Raw genomic sequence first — 25515 nt, 5'->3', positions numbered from 1 at the left:
ACGGATTCTTTTCGTCTTGCGAGGCACCACTGTAAAAGCAGAGTGGGAATTTGTCATACTCCATGTTGTTGTTGTTGTTCAACCCCCTCTGTCCTGAGTCTAGCCTTTGTTGTCCAGGAGGTGCAAATCGGATGTGGGTTCTGGATAACGGGACCCAGAAGCCAAGCCCCATGCTGGACTGTCCATTTGTTGCTCTGTGCTTCCTCCCCAACCTAACTGGCCATTATAAGAAGGCATGGAGTCAAGTGTAGGTCAGCAATAAAAAACACCATTGTCTGTTAACTCCATGAGAACTGGGAAATAACTATTTTATCCCAATATTCCATAACCCAAGGGTGGGGAATCGCTGTTCCATGGGCTTACATTGGGGAAGGGGGAACAGGACCCCCCCCCCATTGTGTGTGCTACCTGTGTGGGGCCACCCATGTGTCAATCACCTGACAGTACCATGACAGCAGGCGACAACTTCAAAGGACAGAATCAGGAATGCACTCCTAATTTTTCCTTTCTTCCTTTGCAGGTGCAATGTGCATTTAAGAAAGATTTTTTGCCTTTGCCATCCAACGAGTTCAAGCTGGGCAGCAAGGCACAATGTTCCTTTGCAGGAGCAACTTGAATCTGAGCTTTGTGTGCCAAGAATATGCCCTGCCACAAATGAGGCTTGCAGCTGGATTCGGCTCTGTGACAAACCCTGCTTGCAGAAGAACTGTTGGGAGCACATTCTAAGACCCCTGACTCTTCCTTCCTTCTTTCTTTCTTTCTTTCTTTCTTTCTTTCTTTCTCTCTCTCCCCCCCTCTCTCTCTTTCTTTCTTTCTCTCTCTCTTTCTTTCTTTCTTTCTCTCTTTCTTTCAACTGTTTTTATTTATTTTCATGGTACAGAAGATAAATTTTGAGGAAACAATTGTTACAACAGTAAACAACAAGTAGCTTGTCCTGATAAAAGTACAGACTTTTATCATGCCATGTGTTAAAGTTTCGTTTGATTCCTCTAAGAGATCATGCCAGATTTCTCCACGAGTGTTGGGTGGATTCCTGCCACAGTCTGATCAACTTATGTATTCAATAAACATTTGCCATATGAGAAACTAACATGCCAGGTGAGAGCAGCCAGTGGCGTAGCGTGGGTTGTCAGCACCCGGGGCAAGGCAAGTAATTTGCGCCCCCCCCCGCTGCACTGTCCCTCCCCCAGATAGTCCCTCGCTCTCTCTCCGCATCGCACCGCACGCCTGGCACCCTCCCCTCCACAGTGGGCGGCGACCCGGCGGCTCGGATTGGATTCGCACAGCCAGCACTGCAGTGAGAGAGAGTGAGTGAGCCAGGTAGGGGCAGAGAGCTGCGAGTGCGAGTGCGCCCCCCCAGATGTTGCGCCCGGTGCGGCCGGCCCCCCCTGCACCCCCCACGCTACGCCACTGAGAGCAGCAAAGGGCAAACACAATCCTGGCTGTTTCTTTGAAGCCATGTCTTTTTCTGGCCCATACCTGACTTCAGGTGTGGGGCAGGTAGGCATGGCTGTGGCAAAACAGCCTCATGAGCCAAATTTTGATCCCTGGTGGCCCCAATTTGGCCTGCGTGACATAAGCTGTTGCTTTGGCCATGCTGTTGCCAGTACTCTGGTCTCTACAGCCAGCTCCTCCATGGTCCCCTGATTGCCCTCCACCCACAACTGTTTCAAGAATGGAATAAACTCATCAGACGTAGCCTTGGGCTCATCGGCTACACATATTTCTGCCTATAGGGTGAATTGTTTTTCTGCAATCTTTCTTCTTCATAGATAGCTCATGAGAAAATAAAAACTCAATAAAACAAGTTATATTTTCAGCAGTGCTAAAATTCCTACTTTTGCCACTAAAAATACTCCAGGGGTGTCTCTGCAGTTTGCAAGCCAGGCTCCCCTTGCCCTCTGGAAGGATCCTGGTAATTGTAGCTTGGTGAACGTGTTGAGAATTGTGTGTTAGAGACCTTGAGCTCCTCTCATAGAACAGCAGTTCCCAGAGTTCCCTGGGGTGGTGGAATTATTATCAAATCAGTTTAATTATGTAGTGTTGATACATCCTTCCTACGCACCAGAGATAGGGCTAACATATCTTGCGGTAGATGTACATTTGCTTGATGTAACCCAAAAGAATTCCTCAGTTTATGCTTGGGCTTTTCCCTCAGCAGAAACTGCCAATCATGCTGAATGGCAGAGTGTATCTGTGATGCAGACAAAGCGCATTGAAATGGAACGAAATGACTCCATCTAGCTTGTTTTGTGAGCAAAAGGATGTTTGACCACAGTTCCATGGGGGCTAAAGGGCAATTAAGCTTCACCTAACAAATGAAGCAGCGACCAGATCCCAGTTATGAGCCTTTCATGCCACAGAGCCCATCATTAATGAGGAACACGGACAGGACAAAGAATGGAGAAACCTGACAAGTCAAAAGGCAGATTGATGGAGAATGCAGGAAGAGTGAAAGAGACAGATAACTGTCTGATGATGCACAGAAGGCAAAGAAGAAATGAATGACAGAGAGAGAGAAACCAAGTGCGCCTGTTGCAAGACAATATGATGGACAGGTGTCTGGTTTCATGGCTGACAGTGACAGGGACAAGAAAAGGGTAAAGGTTTGTTACCCAGCCAGAACTCGTCCTCTAAGTTTCCAAAGCCAATACGATAATCTGCCCACTTCCGAAAAAAATCTGTCAGCCCATTCTGCCGTCTCTGAAACACCTGCAGAGGAAGAAAGCACAATGGTGATGCAGACCAAACCTTATGATATATGAGACACGTATACCTGTAGATGGCCTTTGTTACCAGGGAAATGGCAGGAGAACAGGTGGCCCTTCCAGGTGGAAACTTCAAATGAATAAACTTTAAGGTTTTAAACTTCAGATATAAAACCTCAGGTGTCTCCATAGATTATTGTATATACATGAACATATGTATGTTCTGGGCAGAGTCACTGCTCATCATACATTCTTTTTATAATGCCTTCCTAGCTGTTCTAGAAAAGACTGAAATATTGTCTTGCTGCCATGCTCATTCCAGAAAATAAAGGATGTATCCCAGGTTTATCTGATCAACTTTTGCTCCATCACTGTGGCAGGATGGGTATTATATTGGATATGTACCCATCCCTGCTCAGCCATGAGAATACCAAATTATCATCAACAGAACCCAGGTTTCAACTTTTGTGTTCAAATGAAAGGGAAGCACATTTAGCTCCACAGCACAGAGCAACTCTGTCTGTAGGGCCCTTAGCATGAAATTGGACAGGCAGGCTTTGAAGTGGATAACACAGAAAAAATACTTTCCTTCAAAACTCTACGTTGGCTGTATTAAGAATCCATACTGTACGTTTATTTGGCTTGTACAGTGGTACCTTGGGTTAGAGACGCTTCAGGTTACATACGCTTCAGGTTACAGACTACGCTAACCCAGAAATAGTACCTCGGGTTAAGAACTTTGCTTCAGGGTGAGAACAGAAATCGCACGGCAGCAGCGCGGCAGCAGCAGGAGGCCCCATTAGCTAAAGTGCTGCTTCAGGTTAAGAACAGTTTCAGGTTAAGAACGGACTTCCAGAATGAATTAAGTTCTTAACCCGAGGTACCACTGTACAGGTATGTGTTCTGTGCCAGGAGCAGTATGGGTTTAAAGCTAGACTGTCCACTCTTGAGGACAACTGTTGTCTCCCTGACTTAGGCTACAACTGTACATGACCTCAGAACAGCTCCCTGACTTTCTTGAGTCTTGAAGTTTCTTTTTCAAGAAAGTAAACACTATTCCCTGTTCAGCTAACTTCCTCCACAAACTCCCTCCATTGATTTCCTTGGCTTTCACATCCACCACAGTTAAGCTTAGAAAGGTACCATAGCTGCAAGAGTTCCAGTGCCGGATTGCGCCTCCTACTGGCACAGGTCAAGGTGCATCTGCTTCCCTGTTTATTAACATTCAGGAGGAATTTAAAAACATTCATGTTAACCTGGGAATATGAGGGCTGAAATATACTGCTTCTGACAAGCATGAAATTGTTAGTTGTGAGGACATGTGTCATAGAGCGAGCCGGTCGGTAAATGACACAGTTATTTACTCTTTTATTAGCAAAAACACGATCTTCATAGACTTGGCTGAGTGTCAGGCCTGATGAGCACAACAGCTCAGGCACAATAGGTCCTATTCCATGAAACCATTTGCCAAGGCTAAAGGTCCCCACCTCCCCACAGCCGTCTATGTCTCCTCCTCTCTGGTGCTTTTTCCAAGCAATTGGAGTCTGCGCCTGGATGAAGCCTATCTTTGTGCCACCTGTTTCACCCCCTCCTGGTTCTGGGAGGAAGGGAGCTTGTTGCAGAAGGAGTGGTGGACACCTCCGACTCTTCACCAGCCTGACTCATCTCTGCTTCTAGACCTCCCTCCTCTCACTTGCTTGCTTCAGATTCTGCCTCTGATTCTGGACTTCTTTCTGAGGAGATTTCACCCCTCCCATACCCAAGAATCTCCTGAGCAGTCTGCTGATTCTGCAGAGAGGAGGAGGCGTGTTCTTATATCTACTTATTCTGCTCCAGCACCACATCTCAGACAGAGAGAGAGAGTCGGTCAGTGAGTGAGTCAGTCAGGGAGAGAAAAAGACTGAGTGTTATCTCTGTGTAGATAAGGTCGCTGCAGAAAGCAGCTGTAAGACTCAGTGCAGTCCAGCATCTCCATTTGTATATAGTTTGTATAGTACAGTAGCTGTTAGTGAATAAAAGAAGATATTCTTCAGCGCTATCGTCCGAGTGATTTATGCTCTGCTGTACTCTGCTGTACAACGACTGTCTTCTTGTTGGAGTGATTTGCGGTGCTCACAGCTCTGAGTTGTGAGTCCACGGCACTTGGACCTGTTCCTGTGAGGAAGGTGGTCTCTGGAAGTGCTATCCAGCTCGCCTAGCCCAGTCGGGGCTGAGGTGGATGTGTCCAGTTGGTGACACTGGCTCAAGGGCGATGCTGACACTTTCTGCCACAGACTCTCCCAGCTCACTAAACCTGGTTACCTCTTCAGCTTCTGACACGTCCTCTTCCTAGTCTTCACCCTCTGACCACTCATCATTGTCCCACTACCAATCCCTGGGCTCTGAGCCTTCCTCCCTTGGTGGTTCCTCAGCTGGTTCCACCCACCATTTCTCCGCGTCCAACCAGTCCATGACAAAATGTGGCTCTTTTTAAACATTCTTCATGTTTATAAACAATTGTATTATTTTACTGTTTGGTTGTTTGCCACCCTAGGCTCCGTTGAGAGGAAAGATGGGGCAAAAATATAATCAATACTAATAGCAATAATGTTGGGTGCCATAAAGTTTATAGGCAAAAGTCAGCCCTATGTTATCCTGGCTTCTTTGCACACCTTGCAGCTGCAGCTATTCAGTCACAGTGGACTGCATTCTATTGCTTTGAAATATTCCCTCATGGTACCTGGTCACCCATCAGGTATCTACTTAGCCACCCACCAGGCAGCTGAATGATGATGTCAGTCCCACAAGAAAAACTAACCACCTTCCCTTTTGCCTGAGCAATGTCTGTTCCCCGTTGCTAACTAATAAGGCCACTGGCAACCTTGTCCATTACTCTTTGACTGAACTCTTCATGGTGGTACACCGTCCCCTTCATTAGCAGCCTTGCTCTGTACTCTGGTACATGGGGCCAGATTTCCCAGGTCCGTGTTAAGGTAAAGGGGACCCCTGGCCATTAGGTCCAGTCGTGACCGACTCTGGGGTTGCGGTGCTCATCTCGCTTTATTGGCTGAGGGAGCCGGCATACAGCTTCCGGGTCATGTGGCCAGCATGACTAAGCCGCTTCTGGCGAACCAGAGCAGCACACAGAAACGCCCTTTACCTTCCCACCAGAGTGGTACCCATTTATCTACTTGCACTTTGACGTGCTTTTGAACTGCTAGGTTGGCAGGAGCAGGGACTGAGCAACGGGAGCTCACCCCGTTGCAGGAATTCGAACTGCCGACCTTCTGATCGGCAAGTTCTAGGCTCTGTGGTTTAACTCACAGCGCCACCCGCGTCCCTTAGGTCCATGTTAAAGGTAAAGGGTAAAGGTACCCCTGCCCGTATGGGCCAGTCTTGCCAGACTCTAGGGTTGTGTGCTCATCTCACTCTATAGGCCGGGAGCCAGCGCTGTCCGCAGACACTTCCGGGTCACGTGGCCAGCGTGACAAGCTGCATCTGGCGAGCCAGTGCAGCACACGGAACGCCATTTACCTTCCCGCTCGTAAGCGGTCCCTATTTATCTACTTGCACCCGGGGGTGCTTTTGAACTGCTAGGTTGGCAGGCACTGGGACCGAGCAACGGGAGCGCACCCCGCCGCGGGGATTCGAACTGCCGACCATGTGATCGGCAAGTCCTAGGCGCTGAGGTTTTACCCACAGCGCCACCCGCGTCCCTTAGGTCCATGTTACTCCTGCCTTAAGACAGGAATTGATCATCTGGTTCCACAAGGAATGACATTTCCCTAATGCAGAGGAGGCTTCTGTACTCTTAAGGGTCATTATACACTCTGGTTACCAGCCTGTGAGCAGGGACAAGCCAATGCCCTCATGGGTGGTCTGACTCTTCAATCAATGTGGCGCCTCTTAGCAGTAAGCACTTCAGAAGAGATGAAGAGTTTGGATTTGATATCCCGCCTTTCACTCCCCTTCAGGAGTCTCAAAGCGGCTAACAATCTCCTTTCCCTTCCTCCCCCACAACAAACACTCTGTGAGGTGACAGCTATGGAAGGCTGTCAGCAGGGCATACAAAGATATAATGCGCTTTCTGAAGGATGCTCTGAAAAGGTACCTATGTGCTGGTCCTCCGCATTACCAGGAGGCACATTGGAAGGCAAGATGGTAATATTTATATAGAATGCAAATGTAAAATCCTTACAAGTGAAAATGTGAGCAAAACTGGCTTTCTACCACACCTTGATTAACATTTGGTAGGACCACAAAGAACCAGGAAAAGTTGCTCCTGAGGCGAAATCCTGCCTGCAAGCCTTTCAGGGGCCATCCTGGGTCTATTGTGCGCTTACCGTAGCTGCCATATGTTGAGCAGTGAAATGCAAATTTTGAAAGACACCGTCGATTAATTTCCTTGATAGCATCATGAATCAACTCCAGCTTCACTCTCCAAAGGAGTTGCATGTGTCAAATAAATCACCAGGAATCTCTCAGAGTGTAACTATTATTAACTTAGTCCCTAAGGCATGGAAAATAGAGTACCCTGGTGAGATGGTTCTAGTTATTGACTAGTGCCTTCTTCTCTTCTCTTTTCTCTTCTTCTCTTCTTCTCTTTTCTTTTTCTTTTCTTTCAAAGCCTAACTACACAATTAAAGGCATGCAACACTGTTCCCCACCCCTGGCCTCTTGGTTTTTCAAAGAGAAAAAGCTGCTTTGGGAGAGGCAATTTAAAAGTCGTACTGGGTGCTAATTAACCCTTTCCCTGGCTGTTGCTGGACTCCAGGGCTGCCACCTCCAGAGATTATTGTGTTTTATCCTCACAAAGATACATGTGGAACTCTATGGGGAGAAAAGCCGTGTGGATTTGGAGCAGAGTGGCAGCAGAGAGAGAAAACATTTAGGCCCCATTTATCCAGTCTAACTTCTTCCCTCCTTTTTCTCAAAAAAGAAAAATTGTGTGAGAAAGAGAGAGAGAGAGAGAGAGAGAGAGAGAGAGAGAGAGAGAGAGAGAGGCCTCTTCACATAAATTTAAATAACACGGTGTGTATTGTATCCTCCACAACAGCTAAAATGGACGCCATCTTGTCAAGGGTAGACCTTAGAACCCAGCAAAGTTGAGGCTCCTCCTGCACAGTTGTCATTCATCATTGTGCCTCCAGGCTGCCCATTGTCTGTGCTCTCTTAAGATATGGGATGTAGTAGCCAAATTTACACTGTTAGAACTGCTTCACATATTACATTTATTAAAATACTATAAGCTAAAGCTAAAGGTACCCCTGACCATTAGGTCCAGTCGCGGACGACTCTGGGGTTGCGCGCTCATTTCGCTCTGTAGGCCGAGGGAGCCAGCGTTTGTCTGCAGACAGCTTCCAGGCCATGTGGCCAGCATGACTAAGCCGCTTCTGGTGAACCACAGCAGCGCACGGAAACGTCGTTTACCTTCCCGCTATTTATCTACTTGCACTTTGACGTGCTTTCGAACTGCTAGGTGGGCAGGAGCAGGGACCAGGCAATGGGAGCTCACCCCGTTGCTGGGATTCGAACTGCCAACCTTCCGATCGGCAAGCCCTAGGCTCAGTAGTTTAGACCACAGCGCCACCTGCATCCTAAAAATGTAAAAATGTAAAGTGTGAACAATGAGTGAGGATAAACTTGTTTTTGCAAATATATGCATCATATACAGTGGTACCTCTGGTTACATACTCTTCAGGTTACAGACTCCACTAACCCAGAAATAGTGCTTCAGGTTAAGAACTTTGCTTCAGGATGAGAACAGAAATCATGCTCCGGCAGCACGGCAGCAGCTGGAGGCCCCATTAGCTAAAGTGGTCTTCAGGTTAAGAACAGTTTCAGGTTAAGTACAGACCTCAGGAACGAATTAAGTACTTAACCCGAGGTACCACTGTATATATTGCATCATATGTACTTACTAGTCACAAGGAAGCCAGGATTGGCTGAATCACCCTGCTGAACAGATCCTTAGCATCCTGGTAGTCTGGCTCTTGCAAGAATGGGGACGACAATGTTCACCAGATTTCAAGTGCAGAAATGAACACTGAAGGGACACTGCCTTCTTTGGCTATGTGCTGGTTCAGGGAGCGAAGGTAATCACACTTCCCAGGCATGTCTACTACCACTGGGTTGGTAAAGCTTGGCACCTGTTGTCCCTTAGAGCCCTGCTGTTCTAACTGTGGATTTTGCTACAATAAAATTCCAACTTACTTTCTTGGTTTAAGGCTCTTTTAAAAAAGAAAGAGAATGCTGTCAGATGCCTTAGACCAGGGGTCTGCAACCTTTAAGACAAAAAGAGCCACTTGGACCCGTTTCCAAAGGAAAAAAAAACTGGGAGCCGCAAAACTCGTCATTATAAAAATAACTTTTTTGTCACTTTTTTTATTATTTCTTTGTTTGACCCCTCAGAATTACTCCTCCTCATAGAAATAAACTAACATAATAAATAAATTAACAAGTTACCTTTGTGTGTGTGTGTGTGTGTGACCAGCATACATGCCCCCTTTCAATGCAGTGACCAGCGTACATGCCCCTTACAATGTAGCGGATGGGCGGGCGGGAAGGTGACATTGGGACGGTGCGTGACTAACGCACGCACCGCCCCCATGCGACGTCACAGCCAGTACAGCACCCGCCACAGTGGGGAGTGTTGGGGCACACAATGCGCCTCCTCCCCTCGCAAGTATCCACCCCGGAGCCGTGGCAAAGGTGTAAAAGAGCCACATGCGGCTCCGGAGCCGCGGGTTGCAGACCCCTGCCTTAGACTGTCCTAGGCCAGTTTAAAAGCGAAGAGATAAAAAGAGGAGGAAAAACATTATCCCACGACACGTTGTCAAAAGTTCAAAATATAACTCAGTGGTTGCCGTGTGTGAAGTGGCAGACATTGTGCTGCATCTTGCCTTAGTGCTCATGTGCTGGATTGTGAGCTTGATGCATACGCTTTCCCCTGCCCGTGGAGAGACTTAATTTCTAGAAACTAAGGAAAGTACTCAACCATGAAGAATTATAACTTCAGCCACTCAGTTTAACAAAATGTTAATAAGGCATTCCACACATACCCGACTCAAATATTGGACTCATGAATCACATAACTCTGTGAAGCCATTAAACCCTCATAAATATGACTTTTTGATTGAAGAAGAAGAAGAGGACTTGCATAACAAGTTTGTTTGCTCACTTACAATCCATCCGCCTCCATCCGTGGTCATATCACAGTACACTTGCACTCTCTGGCCAAGATCCCCATTAAGAGAGATGGTGTAAACACCGCTCATCATGTCGCCATTCATCAAATGTTGGGCACAATCTTGAGGATTCATAAACACACGACCTCCTGTAAAATTAGCGCAGTGAACACGTCAGCAGTGATGTCACACCTCTGCTTGCATATCACATTGGCAAACACTTTTGTTCATGATAAGCCAAGACCACGACAGGGAGGTCGGATCCTGTGAGTGCTCTTGCTGTATGGAGAATAAACTGTGCCCATTTTTAAATTTAAATCAGTTTTGCTGATAACGGGGACACTAAGGGACACTTTGAGTGTCTGATATTGCACAAAGAAAAGATGGAAGACTGGAGGAAGTTGAGGGTATTGGTTTAATCTACTCTAGGACTCCAGGTGACAACAGTTATCTGGGATGAGTCTTCCTGAGAACTTTTTAACTTAGGACCTTCTATACTTGAAGCATGGGTTCAACCAGACTTCCTTTTGTGACAAATTTCTAGGCATAGATCCAGACTTTAAAGCTCTGTGTCCAACCAGGTTTGTTTTTGTCCCAGTACTTTCCGCTGGAAAAACCATGTTTTACTGCTGAATCAGAGCAAACGACAATCAGGTTTTCTGCGGATTGCTGTTTGATCCAATTCAGTGGCAAAACACAGGTTTTCCTGGAGAAAGCACTTGGGACGTGGAGTTTTAAAACATGGACCTGTGCCTGAAGAGTGTGGCACAAAAGGAAGGCTGGGCGAGCCCCATGAGGAAATGGGCCTCCCTAAGCAGAGGGTCAGCTTATTTCAAGGAGACTCCAGGGCCTTGACAAGACCATGAAAACCTACAGGAAAATCTGGGTCTCCTACAGACAGAAATCAATGAAAGTAGGATTTCCATTGGCCACAGAGCAGGGGTTCAGTGCTCTGCAAGCTCGTTGTCCATCCCATGGCTGGTGGAAGTTGAGGAAATATATATAAAATTACCGAAAGAGAAATGGGGTGGGAAAACTAAATTTGATTAATTTCTATAACTATACCATGGTGATTTGATGTTTCTTGGCGCCAATGATGTTGTTTTATAAGTAAAAGTGTGGAATGTAGTCCGAGCACTTTAAAAAAATATTTATTTATTTATTACATTTATATACTCCCTTTGTCTTCCAAGGAGCTCAAGGTGGTACACGTGGTTCTCTCCCTCCCCCTTTCATCCTGACAACAATCCTGTGAGGTAGGTTAGGCGAAGTGATGGTGACTGGTCCAAAGTCACCCAGTGAGCTTTATGTGTGAGTGGGGATTTTAACCCTGGTCTCCCCACTTGGTCCACATTTCCTCTTGCCCTGCTGCTCTTTAGTGCAAAATCGGAGCAAATGGCAATCTGGAGAAAACCCAAACTGCCATTTTTTCTGAGCACTAAAGAGCATTTTTCCCCAGGGGGGAGGAGCAGTAGGACAAGAGGAAGTCTGGATAAGCCCTTAGTCTTATATCACAGAATTATCTCCCCTCTCAGCCAACAAAAGGCTAACTGTGGTTACCCCTCTGGAAGGAGCCTTGCTCACAGAATCTCTCCCCCCCCCGCCCTCCTTTAACTATTTCCTCCTCCTCTGTCAGGGGACTTGTTTCAATTTCATAACATCCAAGCTTCCTGGTGCTCCATAGTGATTACTTGTTTCAATTCATATTCATACCTTTTGAACTCTAAACAGACCTTGGAAGACCTGGGCGACATTAATAATAAAGTTTCCTTTGTGCCGCTTATCTCGCAATTCCCCTAGAATCTCATGTACATGTGAGCCACAACGGACAGCTATTAGCATGGCTGGGGGAATGAAAGCACCTTGTTATGTCTCTAGTCAACCTGAGCAGGTTCAAGTCTTTCAGTGTACAACTGGGGATTTTTTCTTTTGTTAATCACACTTTATTGTTCTCCTGGAAAGCCTTTTGAGAATCGAAGGAGGCTGCTGCTGCGATTCTTAGCTTTCTAGGGTCAACCTGCACATTATGCTAAGGGCATGTTTGAATCTTGCACTTGAGGTTCCCTGCATCTCTTGCTTTAGAAAGATCAGCTGTTGAAGATGGGTTTGGAAATTAAACTGGGGTTGTGATCTTCAGGGAGGTGTTCCTTCACCAGGCCTTTCTCCTGCGCTGTATTCATGTGGAAATTTGCCCCCCCCCCCACGTTATTATTTGTCTCTGGATTCGCTATGTCCTGCAGATTTGCAGATTTAGCTTGGGAGACAAATGGCGGTGGCGCAAGAGATTCATAGAATCATAGAATCATAGAGTTGGAAGAGACCACAAGGGCCATCGAGTCCAACCCCCTGCCAAGCAGGAAACACCATCAGAGCACTCCTGACATATGGTTGTCAAGCCTCTGCTTAAAGACCTCCAAAGAAGGAGACTCCACTACACTCCTTGGCAGCAAATTCCACTGTCAAACAGCTCTTACTGTCAGGAAGTTCTTCCTAATGTTTAGGTGGAATCTTCTTTCTTGTAGTTTGGATCCATTGCTCCGTGTCCGCTTCTCTGGAGCAGCAGAAAACAACCTTTCTCCCTCCTCTATGTGACATCCTTTTATATATTTGAACATGGCTATCATATCACCCCTTAACCTCCTCTTCTCCAGGCTAAACATGCCCAGCTCCCTTAGCCGTTCCTCATAAGGCATCGTTTCCAGGCCTTTGACCATTTTGGTTGCCCTCCTCTGGACACGTTCCAGTTTGTCAGTGTCTTTCTTGAACTGTGGTGCCCAGAACTGGACACAGTACTCCAGGTGAGGTCTGACCAGAGCAGAATACAGTGGCACTATTACTTCAAGGCTACCTGGTAAAGTCATCATGACAGAGATAAAATTCAAACCAAGCTGGTTTTCCTGACCTGTAGCCCAGTCACTTCGCCACTATATTACACCAGCTTTCTGTCATGTGTCTCATAACCCTGAAGCCCTTACTGCTACGTTATACTGACTTTGTAATGAAAATACACTGTTTGGAGAGTACAGAAGTTGGTCACCTCAGCATATATCAAAATATACCAGCCATGTAAAAACCAGCGACACTACACTGAATTACGCCATGAGGTCTGATATGCTTTTCATCTGTCAGCAAGATCAATCTAAAAGCTCTGCATTGGCTTTCATCCCTAGCAACATAAGTCACCCTAATCCTTTACACTAACTGAAGTGGAAGGGAGAATAATGCAACAGCCACCGATCTATAGCTGTATGAGGCAAGCAGGGTTTTGGGCTGTTGATAGCTGTTGCCGTTAAGCGGCAGCCTTTTCAAAAACCTTTTCATGCACATCAATGAAGAATATATCCGCAGAAAGTTCAAAGGCAGCCCCTTTAGACTACTAGATACAAACACCAAGCGAGTGATTTCAGAACTATATGGGTGGACAGCTCCTTCCTGCTTCTTTTGAACAATTTAGGTACAGATGTAATTGGATTCAACATCCAACCACTTTTGTGCACCCCCTTTCTAAACAAACCGTTCCACTCTGGGTGCCCTCTTGTGCTGTTTCACAATCTTCATGAGTCTACACAAGAGCATTCTCCAGTGAGATATTATTATTTCTGTAGACACCTGCTTCTTCCAAATGCACCTATTTGCAGCATAAACTAATCTAAATTCAGGCTGTGGAGTCTGATTTTTTAAAAATACTTGCTATATTATAAAGAAACAGATGTTAGGCAGTCAAACCTGTAGATAGAGCTGTTCATTTTCACTGACCCAGGAAAACACTGTTATGTATTGTTGGATGAACCTCAGTTATTTAGGCCTGGAGCTGTGTGCAGGATGCTTGGAGGACTTTGACCTAACACCTTAATGTCTACCTTGCCTTGTAACAGTAGTTGCAGTAGACTGCCTAGTTCAGTCCTGTAGTTAACCAATGGCTTCCTGCTTGTCCCAGGGGCATTTAAAGAGATGGGTGAATAGTAATTCCAGAAGAAATTCATGGGGGACTCAGAGGATCCTTTGGGGCAATGTACTCAAGTGGAGGCTGGGCAATTCCAGATACTCTTGAATTTGCCTAGTCTAGTTCAATTTCAATCCAGTTTTGGGTAGAAACAGACTTACACTGGAGGAAACACAGGAGGAGTGTGAGCCTTCTGGACCTTTGAGCAGCTCTGGAAACCACTGACCACGGTTCCTCCCTGTACTAACTATCTGTGGTGGGAGCTGGGGGCCCAGAAAAATGATGTTTCTGCTTCTGTATTGATCATGGGCTCCAGAAGTGGTGTTGGGAGATTACCACTGTCCCCTGGCAGCTGTTCTGTGGTTTGCCACAAGGTTTTATTTTGCCCCTTGTGCTATTTAACCTCACTCAGAAGCTTCTTGTATCTGGAAATTAGGAGTAATGTGTCATCAGTACATGGAAGACTCCCACTTCTACCCTTTTCATCAAATTCAGGTGAAGCTGTGGAGGTGCTAAGCTGCTGTCTGCAACTGGTCATAGACTGGATGGAGGCCAGTTAACGGAAGCTTGGTCCATATTTAGGCAGAGGAGCTTTGGGTGAGTGATCTGTTTGGTGGTGGTATTCAGTCTCTTCTGGGTAGGGTTGAACTTTCTTTGAAAGATCATGTCTACAGTTTGAAGTGCTGTTAGATCTAGCCCTATCCGTAGAGGCTCTAGCTAGTGCAAGAGCTGTGATCCCTCATAGACAGAGCTAGCCTGGCCATACCTGCACTCATTGGTAACATCTCACTCAGAGAGGTTCACAGAGAGATCCACCTGGCACTGTCTCTATCCTCTTTTCAGTGCCCAGTGAACACTTTTTTTATTTGCCCAGGCCTTGCCCTTTACGTTTGTGCCTTCATGATGGTTTTTCTGCCTCCCATGACTTGTTTGTTTTTGTATGCTTTCAAAAATGCATTTGTATTCTTGCACTTTTATGCTTTGTTTGCAAACTGTGAGCCATGGCAGGTACGTGGCTAACAGATGTCCTAAATAAAAATAAATGAAATTATAAAAAAGGAAGTCTCCCTCCTGCGATCTTGTCATGCACACCATCAGATTTAAACTTGGAGCCAAACAACTGCTCTGTGGAAAACCCTTTGGGACGGTTAAAGAGAAGGGCATTAGGTCCACCTTGCATGCAGAAGGTCCCTGGTTCCATCCCCAACATCTCCAGGTGGGGCTGGGAGAGACTCCTGCCTGAAACCAGAGAGCTGCTGCCAGTCAGTGTAGACAGTAAGGAGCTAGATAGAGCCATGGTTTGACTCAGTATAAGGCTGGGCTGGATGAATCCCAAGCTGGAATTAAGATTGCTGGAAGAAATATCAACAACCTCAGATATGCAGATGACAAAACTTTGATGGCAGAAAGTGAGGAGGAATTGAAGAACCTTTTAATGAGGGTGAAAGAGGAGAGCGCAAAATATGGTTTGAAGCTCAATATCAAAAAAACGAAGATCATGGCCACTGGTCCCATCACCTCCTGGCAAATAGAAGGGGAAGAAATGGAGGCAGTGAGAGATTTTATTTTCTTGGGCTCCATGATCACTGCAGATGGTGTCAGCAGTCACGAAATTAAAAGACCCCTGCTTCTTGGGAGAAAAGCAATGACAAACCTAGACAGTATCTTAAAAAGCAGAGACATCACCTTGCCAACAAAGGCCCATATAGTTAAAGCTATGGTTTTCCCAGTAGTGATGTATGGAAGTGAAAGCTGGACCATAAAGAAGGCTGATCGCCGAAGAATTGATGCTTTTGAATTATGGTGCTGGAGGAGACTCTTGAGAGTCCCATGGACTGCAAGAAGATCAAACCTATCCATTCTTAAGGAAATCAGCCCTGAGTGCTCACTGGAAGGACAGATCCTGAAGCTGAGACTCCAATACTTTGGCCACCTCATGAGAAGAGAAGACTCCCTGGAAAAGACCCTGATGTTGGGAAAGATGGAGGGCACAAGGAGAAGGGGACAACAGAGGACGAGATGGTTGGACAGTGTTCTTGAAGCTACCAGCATGAGTTTGACCAAACTGCGGGAGGCAGTGGAAGACAGGAGTGCCTGGCGTGCTCTGGTCCAGGGGGTGACGAAAAGGCGGACAAGACTAAACGACTAAACAACAACAACAAGACAATTTACCATGTACCTCTGGTTTGAAGTCTTAACTTTGTACTCCACTCCTTACTCATTTTTGCTTTTGCCTCTTTTGTGTGGGGAAGAGGGAGGGTAATGCATTTCAGCTATGAAATTTAAGTCAGCCATAGAAACCAGCCTGTGTATGTATGGAGGGGGGTAGTCCGGAGGTACTAAGTTTATCTGTTAAGCAATATCAACTTTGGCATGGGCCAAGGAAATGTGTCTTTAAATCTCAAGGAAAAAAGATTACATGTTTTCTTTTTAAAAAGCCAACCTTCTGATGGGACCTCAGTTAAAAGTGATTGTGACTCAGCTGAGCAACCTCAACAAGCCTCTGGCTGGCAAGGATACACTCCCTGGAGCCTGATGGGATCTTCTTTGGGCTCTAGGGTGGGAATCCTCATAAGCCACTAGGACTCTCCAGGGTGTTCCCCATTATAAACGATTTCACGTATGCATGTGGGGGCCTGGAATGGAACTCCTGTGGTGAGTTCCAGCACATTTTCTTCTAGAAAGAAAGCCCTGTGTAACTCTCTCACCTGTAGTGAAGATAGTAGAGGTGAATCCACTCCTCACAGCATCCTGGGCTGCTTGCAGGCGCACTGTGTATTCTGTGTTTTCCGAAAGCCCTTCCAGGCGGATCCAGGTGTCTTCTGCATCCACAATCAATTCCTGTGCTCAGTCACGAAAAGAGATGGAAAATCAGAGATGAGAAGGAGAGATTTGCGGGGCTTATGTACATGGCTGGCCCAAGACATTTTGGCACCTGAGGCAGAACCCAAAATGGTGCCCTCCTCCCTGCCAGAGAAGAAGGGGTGAGGAAAGAACTACCGTATTTTTCGCCCTATAGGACACACTTTCCCCCCTCTGAAAATGAAGGGTAATTGTGTGTGTGTCCTATGGGGCGAATGCAGGCTTCGCGCACCTCTCTGCAAGCAGCGCTGGGCTCCCGCTGCTTGCAGAGAGTTGCCTGCATGCTGAAGCCTACGCGCCCTGAGCTCAGCGCGTCCAGGCTTCACGGACCTCTTCATAAGCAGCGGGAGCGCTGGGCTCCCACGGCTTGCAGAGAGATGCCTGTTTGGGGGCTGGGGTCGGGGGAAGCTCGGGCTTCCCCCGCCCCAACCCTGCGCCTGGGGGGGAAATAATTTTTTTCCCTTTATTTCCCCCTAAAAAACTAGGTGCGCCTTATGGGACGGTGCATCCTATAGGGCGAAAAATACGGTATATCAGGAACAAGGGAATGGGGTGGAAAAAAAGATCTACATCAGGATCTGCTGCCCCTGCGGACCCTGCTGCCTTAGGTGGTCACCTCACCTTGCCTCATGGGTGGGCCTGCCCTGCTCAGGTACGTAATACAGAAGTGGAACCTGGAGGCATTTAGAGGATCAGGATTCTGGTCTTGAACTTAAAACCTGAGGGGTGTCAGGTTGTGTGAAAGCAGTCCTTCACATCTGGAAAGAGGCTGGAAGTAAACTGTGAGAATTGGAATACTGCTTAGGCACTTCCCTTGTGAATGTCTAGCAGGAAGACCAAGGGTTAAACACCCCCTTCCCGCCCTGCCATTCTCCTGTGCAAGTGCCCTTGTCCCCAAATTTATGTCGCAAGAGAAACACAGGAGTGGGAGCCTCACGTTCCCTTGCAATGTTGGCTTCTGCCCCCAGCTAATGGGGGTGTTAATTCCATCACTTCAGTTATGTCTGAACATATCACACAAATCATTCCCACAAGATGTTCTCGGACACAGGAGAGACCTGCAGGAGTGATATGGGGTTGTGGGGCCCTAAAGGATTTTCCACATGATGAAGTTTGTGTAGTAAAACTACTCTTGTTCCCCATTTGTAGCACACAGTCCATCTTCCAGCTTGTCTCGCGAATTTGCTTTATTTCGTTTATTTATGGCAAAATGCAATATGTCATCCAGATAGTGCACACAAAGTCTTTTCAAATGCAGCGCTTACAACATTAAATGTGCCATAGCTGATGCAATTTTGGATAAGAGGATGACTCTATTCCCCTCCACACCTTGCCGTTTAGCTGCAGAAATGGTATCCCATGAAGTTTCATGACTTTCTCAATTGCTTGTTTTGTGTCCTCCTTGTGTGAGTGAAGGCCACAAATCATGGCATTAGAAATGGCAGGCAGTGGCGTAGCGTGGGTTGTCAGCACCCGGGGCAAGGCAAGTAATTTGCGCCCCCTAACCCGTGGATTTGTGCCCCCTAACCCGTGGATTTGCGCCCCCTAATCCTAACCCCCAGATGTTGCGCCCGGTGCGGCCGGCCCCCCCTGCACCCCCCACGCTACGCCACTGATGGCAGGCAAGGACAAGGGTACCCCCTCCCCTCCATGAACCCACTTGTTACATGCAGGCAGAGATCAGGTGCTGGTGCTGGCAAAACACCTATTGCCTGATTATTATACAATGGCTCAAACAGGGATGGGAGATGCTTTGAGTAACTATGTGAGAAAATTGTGGCTCGTGCTAGGGAAGACTGCTGGCCAGTTTTACTTGTATGTTATCTCTTTCCATTAGTTTAATGTTATCCCATGAGTATTTATTGCATGCTATGGAAATACTGTGCTGAAATGGTAACACAGCAGAGCTACTGTAACATCAAACAAAGGACCTGAAACAGAGAAAAAATGGCTTCCAAAGCAGTGACAAAAGGGAGGGGAAGTGATTATGAAAACTGCAAAAAAACAGAACAAAAAATGGATTGAGGGGTTTTTTTTGGGGGGGTGGTGGAATGAAATCACAACCTTCAGGCAAAAGCAACCCCCCCTGCAAACCTGGAGATCATCTGGCTCCACCCTGGCAATGAGAGACTTATTGGAAGAAAGGACCCACCTTTCGGCTCCCATCAGGTGACCGGTAAGTCATGATGTAGTTCTCAATCTCAGCCATAGGAGGCAGCCACGAAAGCAGGGCACTCCGCCGAGTCACTTCACTCGCAGTCAAATTTGAAGGAGGATCCAAAACTGTTGGCAAATGAATGAGAGTAGGGCAATAATTTTGTTGCAGGGTTTTGTGATATGCAAGCTACAGTTTGAATACTCAAGGATATAGAAATCCTTCATCTGGAAGTTTGTTTCCTATATCCCACAGGAAAACAAGCTGTCAATTGTTTATGAATGTTATTTCCTGGCAGTGAGAATTAATAGGCTATACTTACGAGTTGTAAAGTTGGTGAAGATGGTTCTGCTGGTGACGGGCCCATTGGTGGCATACATGGTGACGCCGTAGCTCGTACTGGGCAGCAAACTGATGAGTTGGTACTCCTGGTTGGTCCCGTCGACTAAAATGGTTTCTCCGGCAACTGAAATCAGGGGATGGATTGTACAGAACATGAGGCTTTTGAAATGACAGCCTTCTAGTGCGAGACCCAACTCAAATAAAATAGGCTTTATGGTCAGAAAGCCATGGGGACAAGGAGGAGCCTGAGAGTGGACTTACAAAATTGGTGTCCAGATAGTGACAATAAGTTGGCAGTTGCCCGTGCTGGAGAATCCAAACTTGCCAGTGGTTAAGCCTCCAGGCAGGTCATAGCCTATGCAAATATGTCAAGTCTTAAAAATCAGGACTATTGGATACTTGCTGGAACTTGTGGATGGACCACTCATAAGACTGAGATTAATGTGGAGAACAATTAGGTTGTCAGGACTGGGAGCTATGCCAAGGTGAAAGGAAACAGCACTTCATGGTGGGGGAAAATTGATTGTGTGAATCCATCCTACTACAGGAGGAATGTTACACTGGAAGTAGAGAATGTTGCAGAAGGACAGCAAAAACTCTGGACACTTTGGTCTAGAAGGTGCCAACTTGGCATCTAAGTGTGCCTGTCAATACCTTCTATGGTGCTTGTGAAAGTTTTCAGTAAATATCCCCTCAAAACTGCATGATCCACAAGAGATTGCTTTTCCTGATTAGTTCCCATTTGCACTGCCTCACCCTCTCCTACACTGAACATGCATTGGATTCCAAGGTTAAACATCTCTTTTGGAATTGGCAGCCATTTTGTCTTGTGCTACATATCCCACAGCAGCCATTTTGTGACTGAAACCAACAACGTTTTCTCAAAATCCCAAAAGTTCCTGCTGGTCCCAAAAGTCTTGTGATCCCTACTCTGGTCTTCCTGGACCACTGCATTTTGTGCCAGGAACTGTGAGAAGGGGTGGTGATGACTTGCAAAGTTCTTCATTCCAAAGAATTCCCTCACCACCTTGACGGTCAAGGCTGGTGTTCTGGAAGCAAAGCATGGGCCAGGTGGATGGACCAGGCAGGGACACTCTAAGTGCAGCTGACCTTCACTCAGGGCTGTAGCAAGGGGGGTGCAGTGGGGGCAGTCTGCCCTGGGTGTCACCACTGAGGGGGGTGACAAAATGCTGGGCGGCACTCACCGCGGGACCTGCAACGCACCCGAGCCATGTGTGTCTCCTGGGAGTGATGTGGTGGCTTGGGGGCCTGCAGGCTCTGCGCTGCCCAAACGATCCTCCCGTTGCCTACCCCCCAGCTGTAGGGCAGCTGAGTGGGATGAGGCAGGCAGATTCCGGAGGCCCCATGGTGCCCCTGTGGGTGGCTTGCCCCGCCCCCATGGGACCACCCCAGGCGCCCAATCAGCTTGCTCTGCTGCTGCCTTCACTCAGACAATACTCAAGACTGAGGAGCCGGGCCAGAGTCTCAGACTTTCAGATGAAATCCCATGGGCCCCTGTGTTATCAGCTGAACTACAGTCGCATCCTCTAGCACCAGCACAGTGCCCTAGAGAGTAAATTGGCTGCCAGGACCCTCCGTTTGAGACACACATACCCGTCCCCTGCTTCTTCACACCAACCTCCTCTACCTGCCTCTTTCGAATTCTCCCAGCCTGTCACAGGGTGCTCCCTCCATGCCCCACACAGTCCTGCATACCAGACACAGACATACCTGTGTCATGTGTGAGGACAATGACATAATTCTCAACTTCAGCCATGGGTGGGTCCCACTTCAGCAGAGTCTCCGTTGGGGTGATGTTCGTGGCAGTCAAGCTCTCTGGATTATCCATGGCTGCATAACAAAAAGGCAAGGTAAGGGAGTCAACACAGAAGTTGTTTCTTTGCTTCAGGCATCAGCCATGACAAGGACCTGGAAGCAGCTTAAGGTCCAAAAACCATGGAGCAAAAATGTAAGGCAACTAGAAGGAACTACGTAGCAGCCATATGCTCATGATTCAGCAGCAAGTACTGTATCCAAACCACAGGTCATTGCATGTGAAGCAAAGCAAGCGCTCAATGGAAAACCGTGCCATGGCTCTACAGCCTTGAGGCCTGACTGAGATGTGATGGGACAGCCAGTTTATTTTTCATAGATCAGTCCCACTCACACACAAAGTGGGGAGTGGGGTCTGAATTTGACACCAAAAGTAGCTAATGAGTTAGAGGGGGTGAATCTTCCCCATCTGGCCTCTCCATCCCTCCTTCGCTTCACTGACATTTCTTGTGGCCCAGCTCCGATTCTGGGAGTGAGCTGGGATGGAGAGAAAGGTGCTTGGAGCCATGGAGAAGCAAGAGGTGCGTCCATTCAAATGTTAAAAACGGACTCCCTCTGCCCTTTACATGTGAATGAGGCATGCAAGCAAACATAGGAAAATGTCTGCCCCATTGCGTCTAGGCTGGCTCTTCTTTATTTTCATTCCTCCGTAGGAAGTCCCCTTTCTATTGATCTAACAGTAGTCGTGATCTTTTGGTATCTTGGAAGGGAAGTGCCTTTGCAGAGGTACAATTTCAGAGATAACACAGCAAAGCATATAATGGCATATGGTGTTTTCAACTGCCTCCTCCTCACAAAACCAATGGCATGAGATGAATGGCACATTATGATACACCACCAACCCAAAATTGCAGAAGGTATTTGCAAGGTAAGGGCTTTAAGAAAAAATGGACTCTGTTTAGTGTACTACCTGCCATGGGTGTAGCCAGGATTTTTGTTGGGGGGGGCAGTACTTAAGGAGGGCAGAACCGATGTGATTGGTTAGTTAGTTAAGTATTTAAATTTTTTTAATTGATCTAGGGGGCACCTGCCCCCCGACTATGTCCATGCTACCTGTTGCCCCCATTATTACAGTTCTCTCAGCAGATTCAGTTTTGAGCTTAACAAGGATTTCTGTGATGCTGCATTACTTCTGAAAGTATGAGAAGTGAATACTGTGCACTCCCACTTGTTCATTGGCAGCCACCATTTTACCTGGCGCCCACCTAACACTATTAATTACATTTATATAACGCCCTATTATCCAAATATCACAGGATGGTTTACAACATAAAAATAGAAAACAGGTTGTTTAATAGCAACGTTTTCGCTTGCTGCCTAAAGATATGTACCGAAGGTGCCAAATTCCTGAAGGAAGCTCTTGCCACCAGCCATTGATGTTTCTTTATCCTAATGCCACCTGCATCCACAAGTAAACTCTGGACTGTTCTGTGTAACCCCCAAAAGGCATTCCATACCTGTATACAGGGTGTGTGAGAGAGGCTCACTTTCTTCTCTGCTTCGGACACTCTTCAAGCTGATCTCATACTCCGTGGCAGACTGCAGGTGGCTGAGCGTGTATTCAGTAACACCTTTGGCAATAACTAGGCTGTCCACTCGTCCTGTTCAGATGGAGAAAATGGATCCATTACCACTAGCAAATCCAGGTGCACTAAAAACAGGCTAACAACAGCCAGGTGTCAGCCCACAGACCTTCCAGCCTTGATTGCCACAGAAGTCGCCAGAAGAGCACATCCTCTGGCTCAGGCTTCCCCAACCTCGGCCCTCCAGATGTTTTGAGACTACAATTCCCATCATCCCCGACCACTGGTCCTGCTAGCTAGGGATCATGGGAGTTGTAGGCCAAAAACATCTGGAGGGCCGAAGTTGAGGAAGCCTGCCCTGGCTGCTTCTCTCTTTTGTTTGTCCACATGGCTATCTGAGAGGTGGCCAAATGGAACTCCATGGAGCCCTTAGACTCTGGAGGAAAGATGCACATCTTGATCAAACGATGGTCCAGTGCCAAGTGTGGTCGGAAGAGCTGCCCTAGCCAGGGCCAGCTCTGGAGAAATAAAGCTGTGAACCGGACTGGCAGAGGACCCAACAGGGCCACCTCTCTCACTCAGACTGCACACCTCCCCTCCCACATTCAGGGTGCCTTCCCTGAATCCTGATGCCACTACCCAAAGGTTGAAAGACATGCACCAAACCAGCGTTGCTAAATCATCTGCAACCGAGTGTGGCTCAAGACTGCAAGCGATAAGAAACTACACAGTATTTAACTGGAAGCAGGATAGAATAGCTAAAGAGATTAGCTCAACCATGGCCTCTTCTTCCATCAGCTAAAAGCATTGGGGGGGGGGAGGATCAGTTCATAGCAAAATAAATAATTCTGGGTATATTGTATTGTTCTAAATAGTTTAGCTATTTATTTTTTTTATAGCTCAGAGATCACCTCAGGGTTTCTGCATATGTAGGTTCAAATAATGCAGACACTCATCTTTGCCATTAAAAAAGGTGCAAATAGTGTGCTAAATTTCTATGTGATTAATTTAAGAATCTTACAGTAAGGAAAATTAAAGATGGTAAATAATATTTAATGTGTGAGATATATGCACACTAGAAAAATATATACATCTATCAAAGCTGAGAACAGCGTCATATGGGTGAAAAATAACCACATGGCATTATGTTAGTATCACAGAACCATAAAATTACAGAGTTGAAAGGGACTCTGTAATTTATGGCCCATCTCTGTATAATAATGTCGTCTTGTTGGTTGTTTAAAGTTTGTCTCCAATAAGTTAATTTGTTCATTGAGGCAATTTCCCATATTTTCTGTAACCGAAAGATGGAGTTCTTTTCTCTTTGCAAAATTGAGGAAGCATAACCTTACCCCCAATTAACAAACTTGCAACTAATTGCATATCAATAAGTGCTGCTTCTGAGTTTAACATACACAGACCCTTAGGGGGTCCTTGAAATATTATAACCTGTAATTTCCTGTTCTAAAATATTTGGGCAACCCTAATGAAGGGGGTGGGAAAAGCAGCTTACCTTTATTTCTGCTTTGCATTCCATTCATTCAACACCTCAAACAGACTTGTGACTTGAGTGTGTGGCACAGCAGCAATAAATCCCTTGCTCTAGAAAACTGTCTACTCTGGTTTTTGAGGATTAGAATATTTAAATTGCGGAAGGAGCCCCACACCCCACTCAGTTCATTCTCTTTTGCAAATGCACAGCTTTCCTTGAAAAATGCAGGAGCTTCCACAACACTCCCCTTGCTGAGGGAGACATACTGTAGGTGTCAGCAAACATGAAGAAGTAACACATACTGTACACAGATCCTCAGATACATGTTTACACCATGCAATGCACAAAGCACCTTTTGGATCCAAAAAGCGCAGGCTAATAGTATCAAATGCACAGTGTATTATTTCTAGAAAATGTGTATTTCAAAGTAATTACCAAAAGTCCTTTGGTTTGGAAGTCACTAGTTTGAGGTGCTTGTCAAATGCAAATGAAGTTTCCTCACCAAAACCTTTAGCCTTCTTTTATTTTAATGACCTATCTCTGTCTTTGAAGTGATGAATTCTGAAAGCCTGAACTCTTTAATCTTGTGGAACTCAGCTGAAGGAGTTTTTCAGGCTGCAACCGTATGCACACTTACCTGGAGGTCAGACCTATCAAACATACAGGGTCTTACTTCTGAGTAAATGGACACAGGATTGTACAGTTAGCTTCAAAGGAAACACACACATGCTTAGCTTTCCAGAGAGCAATGGGTTTATGGGACAGTTCTGTAGTTGTGGGAGGGTGTCAGCCAAAGATTACACCCTCCTCACACACGCCTTCTCAGGGACCTCCTAACTGGGAGCAGATGAAACAAGATGGGAGGAGGCAAATGAACCAACTAGGGTAGGGTTTGGTCAGAACACACAAGACCCTGTAAGAAAGCAAGCACCCCAAAACACCCAGGTGAGCTGTTTCCACAGACTCCTGGGAGTGTTACCTTGGGCAGATTTGTAGGCTATCCTATAGTGGTCAAAAGATGCAATAGGAGGGGCCCAGTGGACCGTCACAGAATCTGTAGTCACGTTGTCAATGGTCAGGTTCCTTGGTGGATCAATCCCTTAACGAAGCAAAGTAAAGAATAAAAGCTGGCAAACATTTGCACATTGCACAATTCCCAACTGGAAATGCATCACTTCTGTTGATAACTCATGCTGATAACTGTGGCGACTCTTCTTAATAGCACAGTTACTTATTGTCTAATTCACACACTTAACAATTTCTATTCAACATAACACTACACTTGAAAGAAATATTATTTTCTCGCTGTTCGCAAAATTAATTTATTCTGCTGTATCTTGTCCTGCACAACCTTCTGAAACAGGGTGTGGCTTTTTTAAAAAAAAACTTTTATGATGTCAGGGCCCTGGGGAAAGTTGCACTAGGTGTTGTGAAGAGGGAGTGACAGTTTGACAGGGAGCTGCCATTTTTGTCAGTAAAGCCATGTTTTAT

General features: G+C 46.4%; 1 protein-coding gene and 1 long non-coding RNA gene across 4 annotated transcripts in view; one reads left to right on the top strand and one right to left on the bottom strand.

Moving 5' to 3' along the window:
- The window catches only part of LOC310680135, a 31743-nt gene extending 30963 nt beyond the window's left edge, over window positions 1-780 (top strand). The window contains exon 3 of the long non-coding RNA XR_014512656.1: window positions 521-780. This is a non-coding gene — a long non-coding RNA (uncharacterized lncRNA). The remainder of the gene's footprint in view (window positions 1-520) is intronic.
- The window catches only part of TNR (tenascin R), a 391224-nt gene that overhangs the window by 7422 nt on the left and 358287 nt on the right, over window positions 1-25515 (bottom strand). For all 3 annotated transcript variants that reach the window (XM_083446252.1, XM_083446254.1, XM_083446253.1), the window contains 8 exons: window positions 25004-25123; window positions 22467-22610; window positions 20908-21027; window positions 19157-19300; window positions 18832-18962; window positions 16526-16658; window positions 9872-10023; window positions 2616-2712 (listed from right to left, as the gene is read on the bottom strand). In XM_083446252.1, coding sequence (XP_083302378.1) covers window positions 2616-2712; window positions 9872-10023; window positions 16526-16658; window positions 18832-18962; window positions 19157-19300; window positions 20908-21027; window positions 22467-22610; window positions 25004-25123 — 1041 coding nt within the window. The remainder of the gene's footprint in view (window positions 1-2615; window positions 2713-9871; window positions 10024-16525; window positions 16659-18831; window positions 18963-19156; window positions 19301-20907; window positions 21028-22466; window positions 22611-25003; window positions 25124-25515) is intronic.

Source organism: Podarcis tiliguerta, assembly GCF_965153285.1.
Source record: "Podarcis tiliguerta genome assembly, chromosome: 6".
Lineage (NCBI taxonomy): Eukaryota > Metazoa > Chordata > Lepidosauria > Squamata > Lacertidae > Podarcis > Podarcis tiliguerta.
The sequence above is the reverse complement of the archived record's forward strand: the minus strand, read 5'-3'. Positions and strand labels throughout refer to the sequence as shown.